We start from the raw sequence: 24,992 nt of genomic DNA, 5'->3' as shown, positions 1-24,992 counted from the left end.
TTTGGGTCAAAATTAAATAACTTATAAAATTTAGGGTTAAATTATATTAAATGATAAAATTTGAGCATATTGAAATGTGATTTACTATTATTTGTCTTTTACAAATCTCTGTCCAATGTGTTGACTTTTTTGTAAATTTTTTTTATGACCCTATATGAATAACTACCTATTGAAAGGGTTATTTGAAAAGTGCCCTTATAACTTTAGACAACACAGCCCAACCCACTCCCCAAGAGTCCAGCCCATTTACTTCGCTCTCTTTAAGAAACGTTAGAAACCAGACGTGAGCCGATTAGAATACCTTGGAAAATAGAAGGGAAGAAATTATAGGGCTTCGTGGAGAGAGAGAGAGAGAGAGAGAGAGAGAGAGAGAGAGAGAGAGAGAGAGAGAGAGAGATGGCTAGCTGTGGATCCGACAACGAATCAGAGGAAGCTAAACGGGGCATGGAGAACCGTAAGTTAAAGATGAAGACGATATTGACACAAGTCGAAAAATTGAAGGAGGAAACGGAATCGGAATCGGAATCGGAAACAGAGAAGTTGAAGTTAAGGATAATCAAATTGCTTAGACAAGTCAAGAAATTGCAAAAGGAGGAATCTGAATTAGTTACGAAGACGAGCGAGTCAAGGATGAATAAGAAGGGGATCGTTCGGCTATTTATGTTCGGCGTATGTTTTCCGTCAATTTATTCTAATTTCATTTATTTGGAATATCATTTCAATAAATTATTAACCTCAATTTATCATATAAATTTGTAGCGACCTGTGGCCAAGCTTTTGTATGACCGAGATTCCTCCGGCAAAGATGATGATCCCATACTCCTGCATGATCTCAATGTTTATGCTCAACTAGCAACTAATGCCTACAACAAAAAAAACGTAAGCTTTTTTTTTTTTTCGTTCAAATTTTATGTTCGTTTTTGTTTTCAGTCCAAATTCGATGATAACTTGTTTCTTCTTCTTCTTTTTCTGTTGGTGTGTGCGCGAGCGTAGTCTAGTAAATACAAGTTGGTGGAAGTGGTGGGAGCATCCCGAAGTCTACCCATCTTCAGCGCCAGTCATCTAGATGACTGCAGATGAAGTACAAGCCTTACCGGAAAAGACGTTGGCCAAAGTAGCAGCTTGGGCAGAGACGGACGTTGTGGCTCAGTATATCAATGCTCAAAGCACAACTGACTTTGAAGAAACTATTCATATGGGAAGCGATCCTACGGATTCCGTGCATGTCCTTACCAATTTGCCAATTGTGGAGCTCCATGACTCAGAGGAAAGAGTATCGCTTAACGACCAAAAATATTCCTTCGAACGGGCTCCTCGAATATAAGCTCACCACCACTCGCCTCAGCGTAGCACATCCTCAGACCGCGCGCCTCGAAGAAACGCTCACCGCCACTCGCCTCAGCGTAACACATCCTCAGACTGCGTGCCTTGAAGGGAAACTCGTCACCAATCAAAGCATCCACTAAGGTAAAGAGCCCGAGCCCCTTCAAGGGAGAGAGCGATGCAAAGCCGTCGGACGAGAAGTGGTTATTCCCGGTCGTATGACTATCGTCAAAGGCCTCGAGGCAGGGGACACCGCGAAGATGTGCACCATCATGAAATTTCCCCTCGAAACCAACTCAAAAGTAGAGCTTCCCGACACCATGAAACAAGAAGGCATCGACCAAGCTCCGACGACTGCAACTCAAGGAGTCCTCGGCGAGAAGTCTCGAGGTCGACGACCACTCACTTTGGGGAATTCTTCACCCGGATTACCCATTTATTCCTGCTATTATAGAAGTGTTGTCTATCGGATTCAGGATCCCAATCTCCCCCCAATTCGACGGAACCAGGGATCCCCAAGATCACTTAAATAACTTTTACGCCAAGATTGACCTCTACGGCCTTAGTAACGTAGCTTACTGCAAGATTTTTCAGACCATGCTAGCTGATAAAGCACAAATTTGGTTCAACGGCTTGTTCGGATGGTCCATAGACAATCTGGACCAACTAGCGACGGTTTTCCTTCACCAATACTCTATAAGCAAGAAATATGCCAAAACGGGGTCGTATATGTTCAAGGTTATACAGCGGGACGGATAGTCGCTCATGAATTAGCAACAATTTGTTAAAGCAGTACATGAAGTGCCCCTCCTTAATCACGAAATGTTAACCGACATACTGCAACACAATTTGAAGTAGGTTCATTTTCAAGAGTACATCACAGGCCGACCCCTATGACCCTAGAGGAGCTCCTGAACCGCATTGAGAAGTACGTTCAGATTGAGGATACTGGAGAGATGAGGGTACCCCTTAAGCGAAAGCACGATGATAGAAGTCACAACTATAAAAGAGAAGAAGAGAGGCGTCCACCCAAAAAAAATCGCACCTTCGAGAAGTTCTCACCTCTCAAGGATAAGCTTGTTGACATTATGATCATCGCAGAGCAGAAATGAATTCTACAACCACCAAGATAGATGAAGGAGAATCCGGAACGACAAAATTCGAATGATTATTATGAATACCACATAGATCGGGGTCACACTTATGAGGAGTGCTTTCAGCTTATGCGAGCGCTCGGAAGACTTGTCCAAAACGAGCACTTGAAAGAATTCCTCGAACAATCGCAATCCTGAAGAAATACTTTACTTAGTTTTTACAATTGCCCTACGTGGGCCCAATGAAATTTGTTTTCAGCAATAAATCGGTGGCATACTGCCAGCCGCATGATTCTTAATAAACAATTTTAGTTAGTGGGATACCGCCAATGCGATTTCTACATCAACCATTTGTCTTCTATATGCGCTTTCGTTCAAGGCATCTACAATCGATTTAACAAAAAAAATCAATAAACTCAAAAAATAGCTAAAGGGGAAGATATCAAGGATCACAAAGGGTCTGGCCAACCTAAACCTTGGTTTCTCGCTCCCCAAAGCTCCAAAAAATAGAGCAACTAAAGCTCAGGGGAGTCTTACCCGTCACAAAAAAACTTAGGTAAACAGACAGACTTCCTGCATAAAAAACTTGAGTGTCTGATCAACCATCAAGTACAAAAATACGGACCTCCCACTAGGCGTTAAAACCAAGGGATACAGTCTTACTTAAAAAGATAAAGTAAAAGCTTATCTTTTACGAGAGCCGAGCCTCCCACTAGGCGATATAGCCAAGGGATACCGTCTAACCCGAAAAGATGAAGCATAACTCATTCTTTACGAAATGCGTGCTTCCCACAAGGCAATAAATCCAAGGGATTTCGCCCCGCTAAAAATATAGAATAAAGCTCATTCTTTACGAAAGACGGACCCCCCACTAGGCGATATAGCCATGGGATACCGTCTCGCCGGAAAAGTTGAATCATAACTCATTCTTTATGAAATGCGCGCTTTCCACTAGCAATAAAGCCAAGGGACCCACTAAGAAAACTAAAATATGTGATTGGGGAAGAAACGAAGCAGCATATAGCGGCAGGAAAATTGAAAAATATGAGTTTGGTGCTTGAGGTGGGTGGGTGGACAAATATGTTTCAATTTGACGGGAGAAGGTATTTTTTTGGGAAAATTACATTTTCTGTCCTCAAACATTACCCGCTTTTTCGATATTGTCCCTAAACATTTTCAAGTTACAATAGTGGTCCCTAATGATGCCATTTTTAAACAATTTTCGTCCTACCGTTAGATTTGCTGTTAGTTTAGATGGAAGTATGACGTGGACTTGAATGTGGACCTACTTATGTGAACAACTAATACACGTGGCCAATGGTTTTTGTTAAAAAGGTAATGAATTGAGATTTGTAGCTTTAGGCGTAGCATAACCATTTCTCCACACTGCTACACATGGTTCGCCGGCACAAAACAGTCGGCTGTCGCGGACACCGCCGTTCCAGTTCCATTGCAACGTCGCGGTTCCGTCGTAGCTCCGTCGCGGCTGGAACGGACTTTTTTTAATTAAAATGCTAAAATATAATTTATTTCAAATATATTTTTAATACCAACATAACAATACAATAATATGCTAAAATTATTAAAAATTCAAAATAAAATATTACAACAACCTTGCATTAACATTATAAAATTACATGCAATATCAATACGACGTAGAATGCCGAGCTGGTTCAAAGCTTTCAAGATTTTCTGTTTCAGAATGAGTCGATAAATGTGACCCATAATGTCCTTATTTGTAGTAAAACATATTATGTGATGAATTAATTTCAAATTAAAATGATTATATTTAAGTAACAGAATATTGAAAGCAAAAAAAAGTTAAATAATATTTTAATATTATATATATTCGAATTTTCTATATTTATTTATTATTTCTATTTTGATATTTATTTTCCATTTTTTAAGAATGAGTCTTTAATTTTATTTATTATTTTCTTTAAAAAAAAATAATATCATGACACGCACCTCTCCATTTCTTAACTTTATCTTATCACTTTTTTAGCTCGTATTACAGTCTTTACGTAGTTGTTTTTATTAGGGTAAATTCCACTTTACCCCCTTGTACTCTGCCCAAGAACCGCTTTACCCCCTCGTACTCTTAATTTCGTCGATTTACCCCCTTGTACTTATACAATTTCCCAATACAACCCTCTTCGTCAACTTTTTTCGATTTTGACTCTGACGCCATTTGGTCAGGAGTCAAAATATTGACGTAAATATTGAATTTTTTCGATTTTGACTCTCGAGATTAGAAAAGAGAAAGTTTCACACATTCATGTATTTTTTTCTTTGCACTGGGTGGAATCGATCAATTTTTGGGTCTTGATTTTTACTAAGTTAGGGGTTCAATTTGGGGATATCTTGGAAGGGGAAGTGGTGGGAGAAGAAGAAATGACAATATTGACGGAGGAGAAACAACGCGTTATAGGCAGTGGCAATTTACAGAGTTGACCAAATGGCGTTAGAGTCAAAATCGACAAAAATTGAAGGAAAGGGTTGTATTGGGAAATTGTACAAGTACAAGGGGGTAAATCGATAAAATTGAGAGTACGAGGGGGTAAAGTGACTCTCAGGCAGAGTACGAGGGGGTAAAGTGGAATTTACCCTTTTTATTATCAACTTGCTCCTCTTTTGCCTCGTTCCCTCCTACTCGTATTTTCTGCTGTTTACACATCAAAACAAATCTTAAAAAAATTGATTGAAGTATATGTACTAACAATTAAACGAGAATATATACGCAGAAGATATAACATACATGAGTTGATTGTCTATTTTTCGAGGTGACCTGTTTGCATATTCAATTTTGTTGGGCTTCTCGTGGTTTTTCATATCAAAGTGGCGAAGAAGATGATGCAGATTATATGTTAGACGAATTTTATTCTTAATTTTGCACAATTTAAGCCTCATCTTGGATATTAATAACCAGCATTGTCGTCATTCTTTAGATATTTAAATTGTGTTTAAAATTAATTAAAATTCATTTCAATTCATGCTCCAAATGGACACCGAAGCTAAGAACACATGTAAAAGTTGATCCAGGAGCTTTTGTTGAAAGGATTCAGAAAATAGAGTGTGAAAATGGTGATTATGTGGAGATGACTTAGTTTCTCGTATTTCATGACCAACGCTTGATATCTTTCATCACTTTCATCTTGTTTATCAATGCTGGTTATGTGTGTATATCTATGTGTGTTGTGTCGTTTTGCGTAAACAACTGCACAAGGATTATTGAACGATAAAATTCAGTCCAAAAATAAAGGAATAATTGAGAAAACAAAAACTTTCTAAATGAGTGTTTTCTTTTTTTAATTCAAATTTGAGATTTTCTTGTGAAGATCGAAATAACTCCAACACCACTGTATTACCAACTATTAATTCTGGGAGTTTTGAAATTGGTTTCTTGGGAGTCAAGTATGTGCTTGGTGATTCTCTTGCAAAGTGAAAATGAGTGTGTACTTGGTGTTTGTGTCGTGAAGTAAATGGATGGTTTTCTGGTAGTGTGCATGGCGACGTCTAACTGAGCTATGGTGCAACTCCAAAAGAAACACGTGGGTGGTCATGGATTTGTTCGACCCTACACCCGGTGATAAATACCGGATGGGTCTTCTGCTGCCACGTGTCTCATTTTTGTATTTTATAATAGATTTCACGCTAGGTTTTACCTTTAGGAGTTTTAGAAAAATAAAAAAAGAATATGTGGCAGCAGAAACTGTGGTCATGTAGGTTTTTTTTTTTTTTTTTTTTTTATCAATTCTAATAATATTTATAATTCCATCATACTTTCAATCAAAACTAACAGCAAAAACTAACGGTAGGACGAAAATTGTTTAAAAATGGCATCATTAGGGATAACTATTGTAACTTGAAAATGTTTAGGGACAATATCGAAAAAGCGGGTAATGTTTGAGGACGAAAAATGTAATTTTCCCATATTTTTTTTTCATTATAGCAGTAAAGAGAGGGATTAATGAAATAAGAATAGAGAAAGGAAAATCTAAAAGAAAGTATAAAATAATATAATAATATTAAATAGAAATTAAATTATTTACGACACTCTGTTGTAGATATTTAATAAATTATAATAACTGTTGAATAGAAGATTAATGAGGAATATTAAAATACATTTTTAAAAGAGAATATATTATAAATATTCACAAATAATTAAAAATAGAAAATATTAAAAAATTTGGTTGGGCCTCGGTTGAACCGGTCTAACCGCGACCCAGTTAGCAATTTGGATCTATGTCCGATCCGGTTTCCAAAACATTGGTTGAAAGGTTGATTTTTTTTCCAATTTGCTAGGTACTACTGAAATATAGGTTTCCAAAGGTGGAAATTTGAAAAATGCAATTTGGTACCCAAAATGACGACGAGATTATAATCGTCACGCAGGGCCGGTCCGGCGTATTTGGGGGCCCTGGGCGAGAATATATTTTGTGCCCTTAATAATATGGGGTTTCGGGCAACACCCCGATATTTTTTTTCCTTTCTTTTTTAATTCCTGATAAAATAATATAGATAAATATTTATTAATTTAAATTTTATTATCAATAAAATATTGGAAATATTAATATATATCTAGATATTTTTTTATAAAGCAAATGTTAGTAATGTATAAAATAATTTTTGTTTGAATAAAATAAAGATTTTTATTTTGTATATATATTAAACTAAGCTTTAAAATTTATAAATAGAAAATATATTTTTTTTAAACAATAGAAGAATAATTTTTTTGTATACAATAGAAAAATATTTCTTTTCACACATTAAAAATGTTAGTATATATATATATATATATATATATATATATATATATATATATATATATATATATATATATATATATATATATATATATATATATATATATAAACACTAAAAATGGGCCCCTTTTAAATCTGGGCCCTGGGCGTGGGCCCTGCTCGCCCCACCCCAGGGCCGGCCCTGTCGTCACGGATATATAATTGTTATATTTTTCGGAGTTGCCATATGAGAGTTTATTTGTTTTTTGAGAAAAAATAACTTTAATTACGCATCAATTGCCAAATTCGGAGGACGGGTATAACCTTTGTTACAAGAGTCACCATAATTTTTAGCTATAAGATAGAGCTAAAATAACAAAATCAAAGACACAATTTTCAATTTTTTTACCCACACACCAACAATCTTCGACATAAGCGCCAAACGAGCTTGATTGAGCATCATCTCCTCGAAGTGCGGCTACGACTTTGAGGCGATCTCCTTCCAGAATAATCGATGACCAACTTTCCTCTTCGGCTCTAGTCAATGCGAAGAGTGCAGCCTGAGCTTCACAATCCACTGCCCTTCGGCGGCCTCTAAAACTTCTTGCTGCCCAAAAAATACTGTCCCCTCGTCAATCTCGAGCTATCAGATACACCGAATAATGGTTAGTACCATCTGCAAGAGCTGCATCAAAGTTCAATTTAATTTTTCCTCCTCGAGGCGGTTTCCACTCCGTTGGAAGAGTGTGTTGTTGTGTGGGAGCACGTGGAAGTTGTGCTTGTTGATACAAATTGAGAAAAGTCTGACCCCAGCTAATAAAATCATCCGTCGCCATCTCTTGCTCTCCATGCATCTCTCGGTTTCTTGACTCCCAAGCTTTCCACACTACGACGACTGCCAAGAGAAAAGAATCCTCCGTTAACCGTTGATGCTATTGAGTTATCCAATCCCACATAGACACTGGTTTTGGCTGCCCTATAACACCTAAAGGGTGTGACTTCCATATTTTTTCCATTCATCGACAACGGAGAAAGATGTGCATATGTGTCTCCCATACTCTCCCACAATGGTTGCACATCGGAGAGATGGCAATCTGTTTTCTAAAAAGCTCGGCTTGTGTGGATAGTATATCACAACAAGCCCTCCAAAGAAACATACAAATTTTCAGGGGAAGTGACAAATTCCATATGTTCTTCCATCTTCTTGTTGATAACCCACTCGACGATTCATTCGCCAGACCCCTATTAGCATGATAGCCGTGTGTTGTTGCTAGGGCGAGTTGATAACACGACTTAACCTCAAACTTTCCGTCCTTCGTGTGGTGCCAAATCCATTTGTCCGATGCATAAGAACTTTCAATTGGTATAGCCAGAATACGTTCTCGATCCACTGGCTAAAACTGCTCATTAATAATTGAGATATCCCACGACTTTGAAGTCTGGTCAATTTAATCTTCGGCTCTATCTGGGAAAAACGAGTGCAGAGGTCTTCGAGTAATAACTTTGAAATTTCCATCGTCACCGAGCCAGGGGTCCGCCCAAATAGATGTGCTTGAGCCATCACCAATTCTCTTTCTTAAACCTTTGAACATATGAGATCGGGCTTTAACTAAACTCTGCCAAGTCGCAGAAGGCCGCAAACCTAATTCAGCCATGAGAACATCACCATTGGAGAAATAACGAGCTTTCAGAATTTTGGATAAAAGAAGGTTGGGGTAAATTTAAAATTCTCCAGGTTTGTTTGGCTAATAATGCTATATTGAAACTACGCAAATCCCGAAATCCAAGACCACAGTCAGCTTTCGACATGCACATTCTATTCCACGTTAACCTCGCCATCTTCATGTACTTTCTATTTCCCCACCAAAACCCTCGGATAGCCGATTCCAGATCATTAATGAGGCCCATCGGTAACATAAAACAACTCATCATATAGGATGGAATTGCTTGCAAAACAGTCTTAATAAGAACCTCTTTTCCAGAATTTAAGAGTTGTTTCTCGCCCCATCCTTTTATTCGAGCCCAAATATGATCGCAAAGAAAATTAAAGATTTTTTTTTTGTCCTTCCCATCGAGATAAGCACACCCAATTATCTTTCATGTCGATCCACCACTTGAAAACCCAAAATATTACAAATACTCTCCTTCAAAGCCGCAAAATTTGTTGGACAAAAGCTCATAGTAGTATTTTCAAAATTAATCTCTTGTCCCGATATACTTCCATATTGATCCAACATGTTTTTCATAGTAATGACATCGGCTTTAGAAGCTTTACAAAACAGGAGAGTGTCGTTCGCGAAGCACAAATTGGAAATTGTGGGAGCTGATGGAGAGCAATTCTAATTCCATGAAATTATCTTCATTGACTGCTGCCTTCTGAACTATAACAACTAAGGCTTCTGCACAACATCTAAACATATATGGGGACAAAGGTTCGCATTGGCGAAGTCCACTAGATGGATGAAGCGAGCCAAATTGTGAAGTATTAAAGAGAAAGGAGTACGAGACAAAAGAGATACACAACATAATAAGATCAACAAACTCAATGTCTTCATAGGTATTGTGAATTTTAAACCCTAATTCCCTCACTCATTCTCTCATTCTCTCCTGTCTTGCATCAGTTGCTCTCTCCCTATGGAATCTCTCATTTCTTCCACCACCATCCATTCTTCCTCTGTGTAGAATCTCCTATTTCTCCACCAGCTCCGCCCCTTGTTCTTATTGTCGAGCACCAAGCACCACCTGAGCCGCCCCTCTTTCTCTCCGCGTAGCACAGCCAGTGCTTCCCCTCGCTCTCTCCGCGCAGCATAGTCAAATTGAATTAAATGATGAAGTTAGAGCATATTAAAATGTGAGGGTGTATTTTAATCTTTCACACACATCAGAACAACTTCTGGATTTTTCTGTAAAATATTTTTTTGTTTGGGCCCCTTTATGAATAAGTAACTCGTGACTAGGGGTGTGAACGAGACAAACACGCCTCTTTTGGTAGGCTCGAGCTCGAGTCTATTTTGTCGAGCTCGAGCTCGAGAGCTCGTCGAGTTTATTCTTCTTTTGCTCAGTTCGAGCTCGAGCCCAAACTGATTTATTGTTTTTTTTATTTTTATTTTTTTATTAATTTTATTTTATTATTATTAAAATTTATTTAAAAAAAATTACAAAATAAATAATAAATTGTAATTATATATATATATTTTTAATATTTTATATTTATATTTATTTATTTATGTAATATTTTATATTATCATATATTATTTAAATAAAAAATAATATATAAACATTAAAAATAAAGAAATAAAAGTAAGGCCCGCTAGCCTGGGATTGAGCTCGAAAAATCCGAGTTCGAGTTCGAGCTGGCTCATCGAACTCACGAGTCGGTTCGACTCGTTTAGCACCCCTACTCATGATGGGCTTATTTATAATAGAATCAATATAATATAGGGTCGTTTCCTACTTTGTTAAATTGTAATAGGGATGACAATGGGTACGGGTTTTGCGGGTCTTGGACTCGGAACCGACCCGTCTGGGACGGGTCTGGGTCAGCTAAATGATTATGGGTCGGGTAATGGGTTTCAATTTCTAGAATCGGATGGTTATGGATCGGGTTACGGGTCTTATTGGAATCGACCCAGAACCGACGGGTATACACACACACATATATATATATATATATATATATATATATATATATATATATATATATATATATATATATATCAAACTATCAATTTTCATTTTGTCTATTCCCATTTACCTATTTTCACTGTTTTATTTTTCGAATCTCATTTCTCATGATTAATGTTTATCACTTGTCGACAACTGCTAATTGTCTTGCATTTTGAATTTTACTTATTATCGAAGTTAAATATGATTAATTGTAATTGATTTATATCACTTGGAGAGATTTTTTAAAATAATTGTATTTTAGTATTGAGATTATTACGTAAAAATATACAAGCAAAATGTTATGTATTAAACTTTTTTAAAATAATTGTATTTTAGTATTGAGATTATTACGTAAAAATACACAAGCAAAATGTTATGTATTAAACTTTTTGTATGTTAACGGATCTAGCGGGTCTGGCGGGTCAAAACCGTTTAATTAGGGTCTGAGTTGGGGCGGGTCTGGGTCTAAGCTAAAACAAGTTGGGGCGGGTCTTGAGTTTATATAGTTTAGGGAAACCCGGCCCAGAACCGACCCGTTGTCATCCCTACGTTTTAAGCTTATTTGAGCAATTTGGTATTTAACAGGGGTCCTAAATGCAATTAGGCAAAAAAAAAAAATCGAAGAGGACTATTTATTTATAGGGGCAGAACTGAAAATTTATATCAAATTCTGGCCTCTTCTCATTATTACTTGCGAACAAAAATTTCCCCTCTTTTGTAATTAGGGCTTCGTTTACGACTCTGCGTGCGTTGGATTAGAGAGAGAAAGAGATAAAGAGAGAGATTAGAGAGATGGCTGGTGTGAACGCTTCGGAACAGAGAAGGAAGAATCGCAATTTAAGGATCAACGAGATACATGGAGTACTGAAGGAATTGCTTGAGGGAATGGAGAACGATGACTCGTCGAAAATAAAGGTGGACAACTTCAAGTTCAGGATCAATAAGATACTCAGACAATTGAGTAAATTGCAAGGGGAGAAACCCGAATTGGAATCGGATTCTGAACCCGACTCCGGATCCGAACCGGATGAGGATGAAGTACTGGAACGGGATGTGGATCTGTATATGGGTGAAAGACTGTCACTGGATATGGATAAGGTTGAGTTAGAGAAGAGGGTTAAGAAGAAGAAGGAGTTAGATGAGGCGGAATTCGATGCGGAGGAGCACATGTTAAGTATCCAACAGCTGCTGATTCATCAATCTAATGAAGATGATCCGTTTACTATGAAGCGCCCCCGCCCCAAGAATAAAAAGAAGATTCCATCATTCTCTGTATGAAATTTCCCCCATTTTTATTTTATTTTCTCCAATTTATTATATTTTCATATGTTCAGATAATTTAATTAGCTTCAATTTACATACAGGGAGGTTCGAGCCTGGTGTATGAGCCATCTCTTAAAGGCAATGATCCCAAAACTTTGCAATCTCTCCGGGGTTCTGCGCAACTAGCAATTAATTCTTACAACAACAAACACGTATGTTTTTTTTTTTTTTTGGTTACATTTAATTTGTTTCTGGTTCTTTTTCGGTCGACGATTTAATTGGTTTTGGTTCGTATATTTGTGTAGCATACAGAATACAGTGTGGTGGACATGGTGGGAGCAATCCAAAGTCAGTGCGCCGGTTACGTATTGCATCTGGGATTTACAGCCATCAAGCCTGGTGATGCCGTTGCCAAACATTTCCAAACAATCATTTACTACGGAATTGGCAAAATTGATGTACAGAGTGTTCGTATTGTTGATTGACCTAACGAATAGGTAAGTTTTCATTTTATTTTCTGAAATTGGTGATCTTTATTTGACAGTCAATTGAAAATATTATAATTTATAAATATAGACCTTTATATAAATGTCATTAGTATAGGTATACCATATAATGGTTGAATATTCTTTTCACGAAAGAAGGTTGAAGTTGATTGCGATGCCTTGCCGCCTTATTGAATTATTTTTTTTGCCTTGGTACACTGAAATCTTATATTTTATGTTGTTGGAGAATTATCAATTGAGAAGGTGTAGGTGTATATGTCGGACATGTAGTGTATGAAGTAATGTCCTTTGAGTTTGTGGTACCAAAATTTATGATCCAGCAGCTTTCAGGTGTATGTGTTTCACCAGTACTTAACACCATGTTTTTGTTCCGTTTGCAGGTGATACCTGGTTTAGGGAAGCAAATTTGCCGATTTAAGGCAAATTGTGTTTGTTTTAATATAACTGGGTTGTGAACCATATTTATCTTTGTTTTCTGCGTCTAGAATCTTTTTATATTTGTAAAATGTATCATGCTCAATGGAACAGTGCTTATCTTATTTATGTCAAATATTTAGAGCCCGTTTGGTTAAGCTTATTTAAAACATCTTATAAGCTCCTACATCTGATAAGATGTTTTAGGAGCTGATAAGCTCTAAGATCTTATTTTAAAAAATATTTTTTAAAGTGTTTGGATATGTAGCTTATAAGTTACTTTTAGTTATTATAAGTTGTTCAGACGTTTGGAAATAAAAGGTCTGTTTACCACTATAATGACAAAAAAATACATAACGCCATTATATTTGTTAAACTTATTTGACTCAAATATTTTTTTGTTCCTAAAATATTATTATAATATTTACAAATTAATTTTTCAAATAAAATGATAATATAAAATTATACATTAATATGAAATAAATGTTGTAAAATAAATATATATTTTTTTATAGATAAATGAAATATAATTTATTATTGAGATAATAAGAATATTCGGGTATTTTATATACATATAAATATAAATAGAGAATAATTTTTTTATGATTATTATGATAATTATATTTTAACTAATTATTAATCTTGATTACAAGAATACGTTGTTTTGATAAAATATAAATATTATTAGTATTCATGTAATATAGTATTTGAGGGTAATTTTGTATTTTGAGTGTTTTAGTAAATAAGCAAATAAGATCTTAAAGAAAAAAGGTGGGGTGGATGTACTTTTTTAAAAACATCTTATAAGCTCCCTAACAGCTTATTTTTGAAAAAAATAAGGTCTTTTGTAATTTTTTTACCAAACACATTTTAACAGCTTATAAGCTCTTAAACATCTTATAAGATGTTTTTAAGAGCTTATAAGCTTAGCCAAACAGGCTCTTAGTGTTTTGATTTTTGTGGTGTTGCCGTTTTGTCACTATATATGACCGGTTTTGAATTATCCCACAGCTTGTTCGTGTTACTCATTTCCTCTGTACACAACCAGAACCATCATGTATCGTCCCATACTAACTTCTTTGAATTATGCCGATTTCAATTCCTTTGTCCCAAATGCTGAAATTCTGTGGTAACCTGCCTGAAGGACAGGTAGAACAGCAACTCGACTAATGTGATAAACCTAATTGGGCCGCTGGGCCGTCAAAACATGCACACTAATTATTTTCCACATTGGGTTTACCAATTAATGCCCAAAATTCAAATCACCTACAGTTAATATCTTTAATCCTACTTAGGGCTATGTTTGTTAAAATCAATTGATGAATGTGTTTTTTCAGAACAAATCAATTGATGAATGTGTTTTTTCAGAACAAATCAATTGATGAATGCTTACCAGTAACAAAAAACTGAATTACTAGGAGTACTGTCTCGACACTGGATGTTGTCTCGGTACAGGATGCTGAAAAGCCCTAACTAAAAAGCCCACTATTTATAGTCGATCCAGTCTTTGCGAAGATGTTCGCTGCACCATTGAGCTCCTTGTACGCAAAATGTACCTCCATTGCCTCAAACCTAGTTGTGGTCTTCTAGAATTCTTCCGTAAGTGATCCTTATGTGTTTTTGTCCTGTCCTGCGAAGGAGATTAAAATGAGGAACTCTTCAACCATGAGTTTAGTTATACCTTTGGGCCTCTTCTGGTTTGATGGATGAGATGTATAAATTTTCCTTAATGTGCGTTCATATTATTTAGTATGCAAAATTTCAAGAGTTTGGTTTGCAGGATTTCCTGAATAAGGATAACATGTGAAATGGCAACGTCGTCCTTACCATATCTTCATCGTAATGGTTCTAATTCATTTCATTTGTCTAAAACGGTAATCGGGTCGGAGGCGGTCAGGCACCGACTCACTATTAATAGGTGCGGCGGAGATTAATCAGTGATAAAGCGGAAATAAATCGGTTTTTAAAATTTAATATAATATATTTGTAGATATTAATTATAAATACTCAAAACATATATAAAAAATATTTAAACATAGTAACATCTCCATCGTGTATATATATCCTAATAACGTATAAAAGTTTAATAATAATAAGATCATAATACATAAATATCCTTATAAATTATAAATAAAAAGGCAAATTTTTTAATTTACATTTATTCTTGAACATTCATGGCATACATCATTAGTTCTTTAACAATAACAGTTAACATAAACAAAATAAAGCATAAACTCATTTTTTATTTATTAAAATTCCAACTTTTATTTTGAATTAAAAAAAAACCGATTTTTGACCGATTTTTAGCCGATTTTTGCCACCGAGTTTGACCCGCCTTAAGGTTTGACCGCCTCGAACCGCCCAAAACCGCCTCACATGCAAAAACTCGATTTACATTAAAATCGTAAAGGTTTGCGACCGCCTCCGCCTCGGAGTTTGATTAATCGGCCGCCTCGGCCGATTTGTTTTTTTTGTTATATATATATATATATATATATATATATATATATATATATATATATATATATATATATATATATAGACTAACCCAATCAATTCATTCAAACTAGTAGAATTTCCACTTGTTCCATCAATGTTCATAGAATTTTCCCTTTCATGGACCAAAATCACCTTCACCTCCTCCCAATATGACCATGTCCGATGACCCCCATTGTTAGGGCTGGGACTTTGGGATCGGGATTCGGGATCCCGTCCCGTCCCGATTAGAATTTTACTATTTGGGATTAAAAATTCGGGAATTCGGGATTACGGGATTCGGGATCGGGATTAGGAACAAATACGGGATCGGGATTCGGGAATTGGTTCAATCCCGATCGGGATATTTTAATCCCGAATTAGGAAAAAAGAAAAAAAAAACTAATAAAAACACACACACACACACACACACACACATACATATATATATATATATATATATATATATATATATATATATATATATATATATATATATATATATATATATATTTGTTAAGGAGATGAGAAATACAATATAATATATCGTTTCAACTTATTTTTAAATTTTTCAAATTTCATATCTTCCAAGTTTTGTGATAAAAAATAAATAGTGCAATAATAATAGTATGTATATAATATATTCAAGTTGGTTTAATGTATAAAATAATACTAATGGAAAAAAAAAACAATATTTCTTAGTTTTTAGGCAAAATATGGGATTCCCGATCTCAATCCCGAATTCCCGAAATATTTAGGGATACCGATATTACCGGGATTTAATATTATGGGACGGGATTGGGATTTAAAATTTCTATCCCGAATCCCGAAATCCCGATCCCGAAAATCCCGAATTCCCGAAATCCCGTCCCGAACTCACCCCTACCCATTGTTACCAGCTGAGAAGGATAATAATAAGGGTTATATACAAAAACACTCATGTACTATGGACTTTGTATCATATACTCATGTACTACACAAAAATACAAAACCCCCCATAATGTTATATTTTTTCCAAAATATGACGAAAATACTCATGTTAAGCCTATAAATATAAGGGTTTGTTTGAGCCATTTTCCACTATATCTTTTCACATTTTCGGTCAATTTTACTTGGAAAATTTTGATATTTTTATTTTTTTCTTCAAAACATTTAATTACTTAGATTTTTTTTTGAACTCCCGGAAGACATTTAAGAAAATAAAAATGAAAAAACTCAAAATGTCAAAAATATAAGGTTTTATTCAGAAAATTAAAAAAATCTAAGCAATTTGATATTTTGGAGAAAAAATATAAATACCAAAATTTCCCACGTAAAATTGACTGAAAATGGTAAAATATGTAGTGGAAAATGGCTCAAACTATATATATATATATATATATATATATATATATATATATATATATATATATATATATATATATATATATATATATATATATATATATATATATATATATTTGAGTAGGGGTATTTTCGTCATATTTTAGAAAAAATGTAATGTGAGGGGGTTTTAGTATTTATGGGTAGTATATGAATATATGATACAAAGTTCGTAGTACATAGGTGTTTTTGTATTTAACCCTAATAATAATGAAATTTCAGGCGCGCAAAAGAAACTCAAACCCTTTTCCAGCTAACACTAAAATATGATTATATAAAAACATTTCCGTCGCAAATAAAAACGCCGCCATATTATTGCGTAAAATTAAAAAAACACAATAATATATTATATTTGTCATTTTACAAAAAAAGTACATTAAGCTTTTCGTTTTATAGAATACTTATTTTTAAATTAAAACAAGAATTTTTGATTTGATAGCGGTAGTTTAGTCTTTTTCTGTTCTCTATTCAAGGGGTTATGTGCTAATTTCATACCATAAGAGGGTCATGTGCAAAATGTCAAAACGACAAAGGGGTTATGTGCCTAATTTCATATAATAAGGGGCTCATGTGCAATGTCAAACCACAAGGGCGTTATGTGCCTAATTTCTTACCATAAGGGGGTCATGTGCAAAATGTCCAAACCACAAGGAGGTTCAGTGCTATTTTACCTTATAAATAAAGGAAAAATTAATTTATATGACAAAATTACCCGCAACACTTTACAACCAATTCTTACTTGTAACCATAATTTAATCAATTTTAACCGCAAAAAAATAATTTTGACTTTTTTTTCAATATTTTTTTTCTTTTTTTTCTTTTTTTTTTTTTTTTTTTTTGAAATTATTTTTTTGCCGCCGGTTTTCGGCATTGACTTTATTTGTTTTCGCCGCCGGTTTTCAGCATTGACCGCCGTCTCCGGCGTTGACTTTTTTGATTTGTTTTCTTGTCTGTTTTTTCCGCCGCCGGTTTCTTGAGTTGACCGTCGGTCTCCGGCGTTGATTTTCTTTAGTGATTTTTTTTCTTCTAACATTTTTATCCCTTTTTTTTACGTCTGCAGCTAAACGTTAACCTTAATTGTACTGTCATTAACAGTAATTATACTGTCACTGACAGTATATTAACGTAATTATACTGTCGTTGACGGTACATTTATGTAACTGTACTGTCCTTGATAGTACAATTAGAGTCAACGACAATAATATTATTTTTTTGGTTTTTATTTTATTTTATTTTGTTTGATTTGTTAACAAGTTTACGTAATTATATTATCGTGGTTGATAGTAAAATAACTGTAAACACAATAATATTACTGTCAACCACATCAATATTATTAAATTTTTGGGTTTTTTGTTTTTGTCTGAGTTGTTGACCGAGTAACTTAATAATATAAATGTTTACTATTGTAATATTACCGTAAATGGTGTTACAATAATATTACTATCAACCACATCAATATTTTTATTATGTTTACTTTTATATTAATATTACTCTATTACAAAGAAATAATAACTTTTATTGTGTTAATATTATTGTGTTAGAGATTAATGTGTTAAATTGTAGTATAGTTATTTACTGTCAACCACAACAATATTGTTGTTTAAACGCGGGGGAAGATGTTAAAGAAAAAAAAAATTCAAAAATCAAAAAAGTCAACGTCAGGTCAACGCCGGTTGAAAAATTAGGGGTGAAAAAAAAGAAAAAATTGAAAAAGTCAACGCCGGAGACCGGCGATGAAAAATTTAGGAAGAAAAAAAATCAAAAAAGTCAATGCCGGAGACCGGCAATGACAGTCGGTCAACGCCGGAAACCGGTGGAAAAACCAGGAAAAGAAGATTAAAAAAGTCAATGATAGAGACCAGCGGCGACGAATGAAATTGTCCATAAAATTATGTTTTGGGTCAAAATTAAATAACTTATGAAATTTAACGTTAAATTATATTAAATGATAAAATTTGAGCATATTGAAATGTGATTGGCTATTATTGTCTCTTACAAATCTCTGTCCAATGTGTTGACTTTTTTGTAAATTTTTTAATGACCCTTTATGAATATACCTATTGAAAGGGTTATCCCAACCCACTCCCCAAGAGTCCAGCCCATTTACTTCGCTCTCTTTAAGAAACGTTAGAAACCAGACATGAGCCGATTAGAATACCGAAACGAATCAGAGGAACCGAAACGGGGCATGGAGAACCGTAAGTTAAAGATGAAGACAATATTGACACAAGTCGAAAAATTGAAGGAGGAAACGGAAACGGAAACGGAAACGGAATCGGAATCGGAGTCGGAAACAGAGAAGTTGAAGTTAAGGATAATCAAATTGCTTAGACAAGTCAAGAAATTGCAAAAGGAGGAATCGGAATTAGTTACGAAGACGAGCGAGTCAAGGATGAGTAAGAAGGGGATCGTTCGGCTATTTATGTTCGGCGTATGTTTTCCGTCAATTTATTCTAATTTCATTTATTTGGAATATCATTTCAATAAATTATTAACCTCAATTTATCATATAAATTTGTAGCGACCTGTGGCCAAGCTTTTGTATGACCGAGATTCCTCCGGCAAAGATGATGATCCCATACTCCTGCATGATCTCAATGTTTATGCTCAACTAGCAACCAATGCCTGCAACAAAAAAAAGTGCAATTTCACATCCTGCTGCTTAGCTGTTATAGGTAATTTTTTTTTTCAATTCAAGATTTACTGTGTTTTTTTGTTATCTTAAGCTCCTATATGTCCAATGATGTTATTGACTTTCGTTTTTCATTTACCTATATGCATTTATATATGGGTGTAGTTGCTACATGTTGATCAGTGAGTATCTACATGTTCAGCCTTTATTACATCTTCAAAATTAAACAGAGATGCTATCATACAAAAATTGAGTTAGTGAGATACTTTGCTTCCTACTCGTCTGATTCTAAGTTACGAGAGTCACAAAGTGTATCAAAAAATTACTTCCCATGGTTAGGAGACTTGACCAACTTTTCAGACTTTTCTTGAATATGGGTGTATACACTTTGCCTTGGCCAATCGCTCTAGAAACAATTCCGATACTATAGTTAGTTTATGGTTACATATCTTCGAAGACTGATGTCCCTATTTGAAAAATTGTACTTCTGGTTTATATTCCTCAAATTGAACAAAATATATTTCTATTACCATATTTTGAATGGAAAGAAGAAACTGGTAATTATTAATTTTAAAATCACGTTAGACTTGAATTTGTGATGTCTTCTTCCGTGATCTCTTGAATGTTGTGCTGCCTGCAATGTAGTGCGCGAAGTATGTGAATCTTATCACTTGTGTTATTGATATTTGTGCTCCAACAACTTTCGATTCTATGATTTTTACTGGCATGTAACACCTTTTGGGATTTTCCATTTGCAGGTTATTCGAAGTTGATAAGTTATATTCTCTCATGGAATATAATGTGTTCTTCGTAATGTTTATAGGACTATGAAGTGTTTAGAATCTATTTTTCTTTTTTCCCTTTTCGTGAAATAGTTGATGGTGTGTAGTTATGATAAACTTGTTAATTTTGAAAATATACTTGCTATCTGCTATCATATTTAAGATTCTTGTTTTGTTTCACTCGTTTTTTGGTTCATTAAATCTTTAGAGTTGCTACCATGTCATGGTTTTGTTTTGCTAGTTTTGTGGTTATCGAGTTACGCCTCGTTTGGTTGGGGAGATTAGCCATTATTAACTAAATAATTGAACTTTGTTTGATGTTTGGTAATCTCAATAACTTGTCGGTGGACCAGCAAATATTATCTTGTCATGGCTTATCTTGCTTTTAAAGGAGTTTTTCTGTTGAACGTAGCGGGATTCGATAAAATAATTGTGTTTTCATTAGATTATTTAATTTTATATTGGCTAATATTATTTTGGCAACCAAACTAGACCCTGGTGGAATGACAAATTACCAAATTGGTAATATTTGTTGAATGATTATTGGTAATCAACATATATGAGTCAAATGATATTGTAGCGCACCGTCCCGAATCAAGCACCTTGTTGCTGGGACACCACTCAACATGCATTACATTTAAGGGATGTGATAAATGTCTTTCGAGCTTAAATAATTCCATTACGACTTCAAACGTGATTTTAATTATTTTTAATTCTAAATTTTGCAAAACCCGAAAAATAGAATCTGTAGTATTTTGAGTTTGTTTCTAATCCAACCTGAATCACCAAAATTGGATGTCAGACTGGTTGTCAGACGAGAAAGATATACATGAATTAATGGACAACTTTGATGTATTGAGGTATCTCAAATTTAAAATGTAACCTATTAATGCATAACTTTGTCACACGGCATCCAATCTAGCGGATTTAAGTTGGATTAGAAAGCTAACCCAAATGACTACAGTTTTCGTGTTTTGAATTTTGCCAAAATCAAAATAGAAATACGTCAAAATTAGGTTCGAAGTCAAAATGACATTAGTAAAATTGAAACGACATTTAACATTTCAGTACATTTAATGACCCCAAATGTGCTCCTCAAAATTCGAGAAACAAAACATTAAACTTCAATATTGATGTGTATAATTGGAGTTATGCCCAAGATGCTCAAATTGGGCCATCTAAAGGAAAAACCAATTTATAACACTCAATGATGTGTATAATTTGGAGTCTGGCCCAAGATGCTCAAATTGGCCCATCTAGAGGATAACCCCAATTAACACTCTTAATTACATTCAATTTGTCCCACATTGGTTTTTAACAAGAAAACCATATCAAACTCCACCTATAAATATGTGTTATATCATATACACTGGTACGCATTATTTAGGCAATTAATTGTTTATATTGTGATAGTTTTCTGACTTGAGCGTCGGAGGACAATTGCCGGTGTAACACCCCACATTTTCGAAACCTAATGCCTAACCAAAATTCCATAACCTGAAAATTCTCACGTAGAAATCATTAGGAATTTTACTAACTTCAATTCTTTAAGTGCCTTATATGCTTAGATTAATAATTATTATATGCCGATTAGATAATTATGTGCCTTATGTGCTAGGAATTTATTGAATAATTATGTGCCAACTTTATTTCGATAATTATGTGCTTAAATGCATCAATTATTGATAATTATGTGTTAGATTAATTTATGTAACTTATGTGTACAATTAATTTATTTATGTGATTTCATGATTTAATCATAATTACATGCATAATACATGCATATATACGTACATGTATGCATACATATATGCATATGCTATATAAGCTATGTTACTCTAGACTATAGGTATATGTATTTATATATGTGTGTGTTCGGTTTTTGTGAGTAAGAGAGAGATTAGTGATTTTTTTATTAGAAAATAAAATTAGAAAAGATGCATGCTTGTACACTTGGCAAAGAGTGAGGATTTACACTAATCCTACACTCAAGCATGCTAAGTAATCTCAAGAGACACTCTCATGTCTTCTTCTCTCTCCACCTATACCCCCACTTGTCTCTTCTTCCCCATCACCACCGAAGCATCACCTCCTCCATCGGCCACCACCTCAAATTTATTCAACAAAAAAAATTATAGAAATCAAAATGCAAATCCCCTATATAAGCTTCACTGTTGAATATGCCAAGAACACCATAAAAAACACTTGCCCTCTTACAGGAGATTTAAACTCCTCCCAACTTGATATCAAAGCTCTTACCTTCTCTATTCAACTAGCTTGGTTCAATCTTGGAGCCACTTTTTGAAGGAGGTAACATTGTATCTTCGTTTTCTTCATTTTTCTTCATCCTCTTTTTTTTCCTCTAAAAAACCCTCTTTTCTTTTGAAGGTTTTTCTTTCTTCGGCCAACACTCTTTGATAGGTAAGAAATCTCGAATTTCGTGCTGCAATCGAAGGGTATCATAGTATGGAAAAGGATTTTCAAAACTACTTAAAAGATTCCTCACTTTTCGAAAAATTAGGGCTTTTTGTGTAAAATCCGACGTCTTGTGCTAATCTTGATATTTGTGTTCTTGCATGTCTAATCCATTTTATAATCTGTGAATCTAAGTATTTTGTGTTTAAAGATTTAATATTTCGAATTTTTGGGAATTTTGGAAAAGGAAAATGAGTTTTCAAGATTTTTGGGGTTGCATGTGTAGATCTATGAATCTTTAGGACTAATCTGCAACTTCTTGAAATTTGAGCATGAAAAATATTTTCACCTTTAAAATCTCAGTAGGAGTAAGTGGAATTTTGTTATTTTCTATTTGGCCATAGTTTGGGATTAAAATTTGTTGGAAAAATCATTTTTGGCTTCAACACTACTTGCCGAGTATTTTAATTTTTATAAATCCGATTTTTGAGGAAACTGCAAAATTCTTTTTGCATCTGTTTATTTCGTCAGTTAGGCAGTCTCTAATTAAATTTGAGAATTTAATGATGCCATTTGCTATTATTTCGAAATATTGGTTGGGCATGTGTCATAAATGGAACTTTTGTGTTTTAATCATTATGCCTTGAGTATTAATTGTGAGAATGTGAATTTATGGTTAAAAATCTGCAGCTGAATTATGTTAAGGGGCTGTAAGAATTTTTAATTCGTTTAATGAATAAAAGTGGGAGAAATCCCATTAATGAAAAGATAAAAATGTTGGTGCTTTAAGGGCATGGTTTGATAATTTAATGCAAATTAAAGTATGTTTTGGGGCTGCATGTTATGTCTATATGTGTGTGTGCCGTGTGTGTGTGCTGTTGTGTGTGTAATTTGTGATATATAAGTATATAATATGATGCTATAATAATTATGTGAATTATGTGCTATACTTAAGTGGTTATATATATGTGTGTATGCTATGTGTGTGATTGCCGTGTATGTATGTATATTATGTGGATAATTGGATTTTGTTTGTATGCTCGTTGATTGATATTTGTGATGTCGTAAAGTGGTCATTTTTGTATTAGAGTCTCATTCGTCTCATGGTCTTGCATAAAAAGAGATTTCATTTTTACGAAAGGAGAGGTTAATGGAATGCTTGGGTTGGATAAGTCGGGATACGGGGGGCCGGTATCCCAACCATAGTTACTACAGATAAAGGGGTGGTTTGATTCCACCAAAAGAACGGGCTCAAAATAATATGCTTATCATCCAAGTAAAGAAGTTAATTTTTCACGGATCCGAACAACAGAAAATGTTTTCATTCATGCATTTGCACGAAAAGGGTAAATTGGTAATTTTTAGTATTTGAGTCGATTTACGTGCCTAAATGAAATTAAGTGTTTGTGTGTGTGTGTGTGATCGTTTGCCGATGAATGGTAAGGTGTGATGCTTATGTGTATATACTTATATAAGTACGTAAAATCATATTTTAAAACCTCGTTATCTATTCGGATTTCTTACTGGGATTAATAGCTCATATAGATACTTCTTTGATTGCAGGTAGTAGTAGTAATCCCGCGCCGGAATGGACCGAGTAGTGGATCGGAGTCATGGCCGGAGGTTTTTGGTTGGTCGTACGAGGGGTCTATAAACTATGCTTATTTTATTTTGGTGATGTAAACTAAAAACAATTTCCGTATTTCCATTTTCCTTAAACTCTAATATCTCCTCGTTAGGGAAATTAAACTCTTACCCTAGTACGAGCCTTATTTTGATATTAATATAGTTGGTCCGCTTATTTTGATAGTTGCATCTGTTACCCGAAAATCCCTATTCACCAAACGCCCTTAAACTCTGATTTCGTCTCGAACCCTAATTAGAACCTATAGTTAGATAAACGTAGCACTCGAATAATAATCTCCATTTCTAATGTCATTTCGAAACGAAAAATTTAAACGACCAAAATCACCCTAAGCAGTTTTCGAAATTCTCAAAGCTTCCAAAAGTTTTCAAATGACCCAAAAAGAGATTTTTTAGAAATTACATATTGGTCCTACTTGAAAGTTTTAAAAATTACAAAGAGATCCCTTTTTGCTTCCGCTATCTAAATAAAGTTTTCCGATAAACCGGTTCGATTTATCGCCCGACCCGAGGGGGGTGCTACAGTCGGGCCACCCCCGACGTGTCACCTAGTGTTTTCAACTGTTTTGCAAGTTAACAAGTGGAGCGATCCCTTTGACTACCTCGGACGCGTGGCAAGGACTCTCGGCATTCCCGATATTGGGCTTGAA

General features: G+C 34.6%; 2 protein-coding genes and 2 long non-coding RNA genes across 4 annotated transcripts; all 4 read left to right on the top strand.

Moving 5' to 3' along the window:
• The first annotated feature begins 290 nt into the window (after positions 1-290).
• Positions 291-1,057, top strand: LOC105960412 (uncharacterized). The gene is made up of 3 exons (XR_016031787.1): positions 291-669; positions 760-879; positions 994-1,057. It is a non-coding gene; the product is annotated as an uncharacterized LOC105960412 (long non-coding RNA).
• A 10,429-nt stretch (positions 1,058-11,486) lies between these two features.
• Positions 11,487-13,169, top strand: LOC148770040 (uncharacterized). Its single transcript, XM_088819789.1, has 4 exons — positions 11,487-12,100; positions 12,193-12,303; positions 12,397-12,588; positions 12,978-13,169. The coding sequence occupies exons 1-3, from the start codon at positions 11,621-11,623 to the stop codon at positions 12,574-12,576; spliced, it is 771 nt and encodes a 256-aa protein (XP_088675915.1). The 5' UTR covers positions 11,487-11,620; the 3' UTR covers positions 12,577-12,588; positions 12,978-13,169.
• A 5,825-nt stretch (positions 13,170-18,994) lies between these two features.
• On the top strand, positions 18,995-20,463 carry LOC148770039 (uncharacterized). Its single transcript, XM_088819788.1, has 3 exons — positions 18,995-19,300; positions 19,391-19,544; positions 20,260-20,463. Exons 1-3 carry the CDS (start codon positions 19,010-19,012, stop codon positions 20,313-20,315), a joined length of 501 nt encoding a protein of 166 aa, XP_088675914.1. The 5' UTR covers positions 18,995-19,009; the 3' UTR covers positions 20,316-20,463.
• Positions 20,464-22,390: 1,927 nt separating this feature from the next.
• LOC148770038 (uncharacterized) lies at positions 22,391-24,505 on the top strand. The gene is made up of 3 exons (XR_016031536.1): positions 22,391-22,593; positions 22,672-22,704; positions 24,262-24,505. It is a non-coding gene; the product is annotated as an uncharacterized LOC148770038 (long non-coding RNA).
• Positions 24,506-24,992: the final 487 nt, after the last annotated feature.

The sequence above is a fragment of the Erythranthe guttata genome, chromosome 6, assembly GCF_056151865.1.
Source record: "Erythranthe guttata isolate IM_541 chromosome 6, IM_541, whole genome shotgun sequence".
Lineage (NCBI taxonomy): Eukaryota > Viridiplantae > Streptophyta > Magnoliopsida > Lamiales > Phrymaceae > Erythranthe > Erythranthe guttata.
Note: the sequence above shows the minus strand (reverse complement) of the source record. Positions and strands in the feature narration are given on the sequence as shown.